Source organism: Octopus sinensis, linkage group LG3 (genome assembly GCF_006345805.1).
Source record: "Octopus sinensis linkage group LG3, ASM634580v1, whole genome shotgun sequence".
NCBI lineage: Eukaryota > Metazoa > Mollusca > Cephalopoda > Octopoda > Octopodidae > Octopus > Octopus sinensis.
Window position 1 is genome coordinate 103,037,275 of NC_042999.1, and position 6,572 is coordinate 103,043,846.

The 6,572-nt window shown below is 33.9% G+C and overlaps 1 protein-coding gene across 1 annotated transcript; it reads right to left on the reverse strand.

Annotated features, from left to right (window-relative positions):
* Window positions 1-1,120: 1,120 nt before the first annotated feature.
* On the reverse strand, window positions 1,121-3,422 carry LOC118762688. Its single transcript, XM_036501664.1, has 2 exons — window positions 2,908-3,422; window positions 1,121-1,199 (listed from the first exon to the last, which is right to left on the reverse strand). The coding sequence occupies exons 1-2, from the start codon at window positions 3,420-3,422 to the stop codon at window positions 1,121-1,123; spliced, it is 594 nt and encodes a 197-aa protein (XP_036357557.1).
* Window positions 3,423-6,572: the final 3,150 nt, after the last annotated feature.

The window sequence follows — 6,572 nt, forward strand, 5'->3', positions numbered from 1 at the left end:
GTAATTATCTGTGTATAATCATTATTTCCCATTTATTTCACACGCTGATTTATTCATATATGTCTGCTTTTGACTGATACCTGTTAAGGAAACAAACAAACAAAACATCTTAATTCCGTTTACTATAAACTAGTGGTTTGTCTTACCGTCTCTAAGTAATATTTTTAAAGATGCCGATAGTTTAGAGTGCAAAGAGAAAAATAAAGTAAAATATTTTTGGTAAATAAGGCAAAAGATATATTATATTAGTTCAATTGCTACCTAGGAGAGCTAGGCTGGCAGTTATAAATATTTTATTATGTTTGATTGTAATAGCAAAAGGTTTGTGGTAAATTTAGAGGCTTTCATTCAAATATCAATAAGTAAATTTTAATTCACATAATTTGAATATATATCACGTAATTTACGGCAATTAATCTTTTACATTTTGTCGTGCTGCTGTAAACTACAAAAGCAATTTCATGATTATTCAGGCTGATGCACGTACAATTTAACCGATACACATACATAAATATAATTTATATGTATACAGGATAGCACGGGTGCTTTTGTTAACAGGATAGGAAAGTATCTTGTGGAAAGGTAACTGGTTTATATCTTTTCACTGACATTAAGTTGCTCCACTGTCGACAATACTTTCGAATACAGAAGTTTAACCTAAATAGGTTCTACAGGTTAGGAACAACTCGTTGATGTAGAAAGCAGTCATATTATATAATTGACGACTAATTTAGCCCTGATTAAGTAGAATTCTGGCCAAAGGCATTCCACTCATATTCATCACCTCTCTTTGAGAAATATTTATCTGCATTATCTATTTTAAATGACATTTGGATACTATTTCGAATAGCTCGATCGAATGCATAGAAGATTCTGTATTAGTTTATGATGCCGAAGAACCCATTAGCACCCAGGGTTCTTTTTGTAGGACCAGAAGGATAATCGATCATATTTCTGCAACAGCTGCAATTTCTAAAATATCTTCAGTTAGTCACCAAGACTGGATTGTCTTTCAAATATTACACCTACTTTGTGATGTATATTGGCAACACTGATGTCTCAGTTTTCAGTACAGTGTAAAAACTTTGAGGGAAAGGATACACTCAGTTTCATCTATTACTCAATCAAAAGGTTTTTGGTAAGTAATACTTATATCCAATCCATATTTGTATATAGTATAAATAATTGTTCTAACTGTTCTATAAAGTCAAGAAAATACTTGAAAGTAATTTTGCTCAAATATAGAATGCTCTAAAATTTTGGTCCTAATATGAGGACGATGGTCACTAGAGAACCATTTTTTCCCATGTTGCATAAAAGAAAAAACAGTTTGCAGGGGCAAACTTTTTTATGCTGAAAACATTTTCTATGTATAGACAGCAGTGAAAAAAAAATGTATCAGGATGTGTTCAGCTTCATCGCTATGATAATGAAGAGCTAACACAACCAATCACGGGTACAGTACTTCCATCAGAACATCCCCCCCTTCATCTGACATCCACTTCTGCTCTTCACTCTCTTCATTGATAGCCACCACCCAATACCCCATCCCCACCCAACATCTCCATCCAACACCCCCATCCAACACCCTCTACCCAACAATCTACCATCACATTACCTACACCTACACCCCCACACATCACTCTACACACACTAGCACTGAGCATTTCCCAACACCCATACAGTACACCACCATCCACACACCCACACACTATCGTCCACGCACTTACACATGATCTTCAATAGCGTCACCACAAATACCACTATATGAGCAGCCACACGTTACAGACACACACACTTACATACAAACACACCAAGAGTTGTCAAAGACTTACAGATGCACTTCACCTACACGATTACACACGCACATACCCAGACTTCTCAAAGATTTGTTACAGTTTCTAGCCCTATTTACGCACACACACTTACACATTCACACACACGCACGTGCACCTACACTGGGATCGCCATCTCTTTATTATCTCCCTTTCATCCGATCTCTTTAAACTTTTTTTTCTAATCAGTCGCCATGCTTGACCACTAATTCCACATTCTCTCTCTATTTTCTCTTATTCCTTTCTGCTGAAAAGCATAGGCTCGAAACGTAAAAGACTTTTACATTTTTAATTTCCCGAGCATCAAACCAATATACTCGCTTGTTGTTCATACACCTGTCATCGTCTTTTCTATAAATTTCATTTATATATTTATATATATATATATTATATATATATATATATATATATATATATATATATATACACACACATGTGTATCTATCTATCTATATATACTAGCTGACGTACTCGGCAACTCCCGGGAAAGCGGTGTTTATCCCTTGGTTCCATTCTCATGATTGTTTTGCTAATCTAATAAAACAATACAAAGTAGGTAACTCTTGAAACGATTTTGTGTATTTAGAGAGAATACCAAACTGTCTGATACAGGATTTTGCTTTTAAGAAATTCCAGTAAGCTAATAATACCCAAATCGTGAAGTCAGTTACGTAATAACATGAAATTAGTTATTCGATTGTAAGAACTCAAACAAAGTAGCCCCGAAAAGCTTTAATGGGTTCCCAGACTATATAGAACTTAGGAGGAAATACCAATAAGGTATGAATACAAAAATCGTGAAGCATGTTATGTAATAACAGGGTAATCAGATATGAGATAATAGCAATTCAAAGTAAATAACTCTGAAAAGGGCTTTTGTGCGTTCCCAGAGAATATAACCCTTAGGGGCGCTGGTGTTGAAATAGATTTACAATGAATGTAGAAACAGACTGACATTTAATTTTACAGTAGATATACAAATAAATTTGCATATAGATTTAAAAATAAAATAACATGTAGATTATCAATATATTCACAACACTTACAAATATTGCAGTTAAATAATAAATACCTGATGATTTGGTGAACCTTATTAAGTTTGCAGAGCTTTCCTTGTGGGGCATAAATAAACAAATGATTAGGATTGCCGATACTTGAGCATCCCACATAAAGTTGGCCATGGGAGAAAACTGCTTCCACAAGGTTCAGACATACCACAGCCAAAGACTGCCCCTGGGCCTTGTTAATGCTCATTGCAAAGCTCAGTTTCAACGAGAATTGCAAGCGCTTGTACTGGAAAGGCATATCCGAGGGAATAAGTAGAATTTTAGGAATGAATACAGGCTCACCGCTTGCTTTACCAGGCATCATCTTCTTTATTATGAATCGTGTGCCATTGCAAAGCTTTGGTAGATCGAGGTTCGAAGCAGCATAACTGGTGCCCCAATCTTGAGGTGCAAGTTGTGAGGTAGGATAATTCACAGCTTCATCGATGTTGAGAACAGTGTCAATGGAACTGTAGATGTGACGCTCACCTGGCAACGTTTGCAGAAGTTTGATGTTCAAATCATCAACTTCCACATTCATTGGAGTAAAATGGCACGGTTTTTCAACCAGTTGTGGTCTGTAAACTGATTCATCAGGTGAGGAAACACCTTATTCATTAGTTCCTTTAAATCAGACACCATATGTCCAAAATGCAAGCTTACCTGACCATCCTTCTTGGCAACCGAAGTGCCGTTACTGACGTCCAACAGTTGTGTTGAAAAGGTTCTGTCTGCATCATCACCATTGAGCTGCACTCTCATGCTGGTTGTAAGTCTTAGCTTTTGCACACTGCTCCATAAGTAGGACGACTTTATGCTGACATTTACCTCATCAGCTCTTGTTCCCTTTGGATCCACGGGTAGGGCTTGTCTAAAGTCTCCTGAAAGTAAGACTGTGGTGCCTCCCACGAGCTTGGAGTTGTGTTTCATATCCTGAAGGGCCATGTCAAGAACTTCAAAGGAAACCTTATGGGTCATTGTCGCCCCATCGCAGATGATCAACCTGCATTTTTTGGACAGATCGAAAGGGAGTTTGAAACAGGAATGAGCTATGCAGCCACAACTTAGCAGCGTTGAAGCTGTTCCACTTGACGCTACTGCTATGGCAATGTGTTTCATTTGGTGCAGTTTAGCCAGAAGAAGGTTGATGACAAATATCTTGCCAGTTTCACCTGGCAGATGCGAAAAGAAAAGACCTCCTCTTTCACTTTCAATGCACGAAATAATGGTCTTATATACATCCAGTTAGTCTTCTATCAGTTCGTGTTCGTTATCAGCTATATACGCCGTCAATGCCTCGGGGTTATGGCTAATTTCTCGCAGGTACTCAATTGCAAGATAGTTTGCTGCCTGTTCCAGTTGAGGCAGACCCAATTGTTTATTATAAGAAAGGTGAAACATATTCTTCTACAAGAAAGAAAATATGACCTCGATACAAAAAACTTAACTCTAAAGCTATGATTAATATGATGAATAAAGATAAAACAGGTAATATATTATATCATAACTATATATACTGGACAAAAATATCCAACATAAAAACAGGGTAGTAGAAACGACAAAGATAGACCTAACGTATAACTTTATATTGATAACAGGATAAACATGTATAGATTACACACCAAATATACTAAACCAGAAGCACGTTATGACCAAAATTAGAAAAATATAAATAATAAATTAGCCATTGACCAAATCAAGTGGAACATGGGACCTTACAATAATAATTGCAATATTAACATTAATTACAATATAAAAAGGCAAAATAAAAATTTCATACCTTATGTAAAATCCACAAAAACAAGCTGTGTTAATCTCAATTCTAGTAAAAGTAAAATAAAGGAGAATTGTATCTAATAAATATTACCCTTCGCTAAACAGGTAAAAACAACCATAATTGAAGTTACACGTCGGATAATGAACACTTCTCTCGTAATAAAAACTAATATAGTGACATAATTCAGAATAAACATTTTATATTTCGTCATTCCGTTTCCCGTAATTTGTTTAGACATACATCTTCTATGAATTATGCAAAATTAGATAATTTTTACGCTAAGCCAAAACTTAATATTCCTCATATTAAACAAACACATAATGTACCAGATAAAGCCAAATCTAAATATTCAAATATAAACAATCAATTAGTAGGTGCTCATAGCCCACCTACTAATTCTTGTGATAATCTTAGTAAGTTCTCTTATTGTAGGGTTAAAAAGCAATGTAAATTTGTCAATTATTGCAAGCGGAAGAACTTAGTATACCAAGCTATAGTAGAGGCTGAAGATAACTATTTTCCTAAATTGGTTCTACGGATTCATATATGAATCATATATGAAATCATAAATATTCTTTTAGAAACACCAGTAAACGTTCTTCGACTAATCGTAGTAAATTCATCTGGAAATTAAAAGATATTGATATCAATTTTAAAAATAGATGGAAGATTATATGTTCTGCAAAACATTACCAACAACCTGATAGAAATTGTCAACTCTGCACCTCAGAGTGTTATAACATCCTTCTTTCTAGTAAGCAATTATTAAATGAGTGGGTTGAAAAATTATCTGCTTGCCTACACACACCTAAATATCTATTTTATAAATATCATTAACAATTCTTTAATTATTAATATCACTATTTGTTAGGTTTCTTATCAACCACAAATACTTTTACTAAATTTGAAATTAATTAGATACTTATTAGAACAAGCATTTATATCTATTATTTGATACAATATAAAATATATAATATATTGCCTGAATATACATACTTCTAACTTATACATAATATATATAAATGTTTATATTCCAACAAACATTCAATTTTATATTTTTCGTAATATATATATAAGTAATATCTCCTTACCTATAAATTCCTAGCATACGAGTTAATCATTCTTATTTTCACAGATTAAATTATATTATATTGTAATTCATATTTTAAAAATTATCTTTAAATATCAACACTTCGTTTAACTACTAAATAGTTCTAATATTCCTTAGCAAAATAAAAAAAAATCGATATTAAAGCAAAATACTGCATTTTTTTCTTCATATAACGTAATACGCTACTCCTACATACAATGAAATAATCTCCAATTTACTTATTTATTTAATTAATAATCAATAATTACATATATATTATGCTATATTATAACAAATACCCAATATATGCTCCCATATATTAAACTAAATTTTATTTCATTATATTGGGTTGTCCGGAAAGTTCGTGTCGATTTATAGTAGCTTACCTTTCGACTTATTTTAGAACATGGTTGAGTCCATAAAATAGGATTTGACTACACCTCCATTTAGAGCACAGTTTAAGCTATCTTTTCCTGGAAGAAGGTTATGTTCCTATAACCTGTGCTAATTCTGTAACCCTTTAAAATGGAATATAAGAAGGTTCATTTTCGGCACTTGATGCTTTTCTTTTTCCGTTAAGGAAAAAATGCCTCACAAGCAACCAAAGATATATGCGCAATTTACGGTGATGTTTCTTTATCCAAAAGAACTGTACGGAAGTGGTTCACAAGGTTCCGAGCTGGAGATTGTAGCCTTATTGATAAAAAGGATCAGGCAGACCATCCACTACAGATAATGACCAAATCATGTCATTAATTGAGAATAATCCACATTGCCCAACCCGAGAATTAGCAGAAAGCCTCAACCTATCAAAAGCCGTCGTT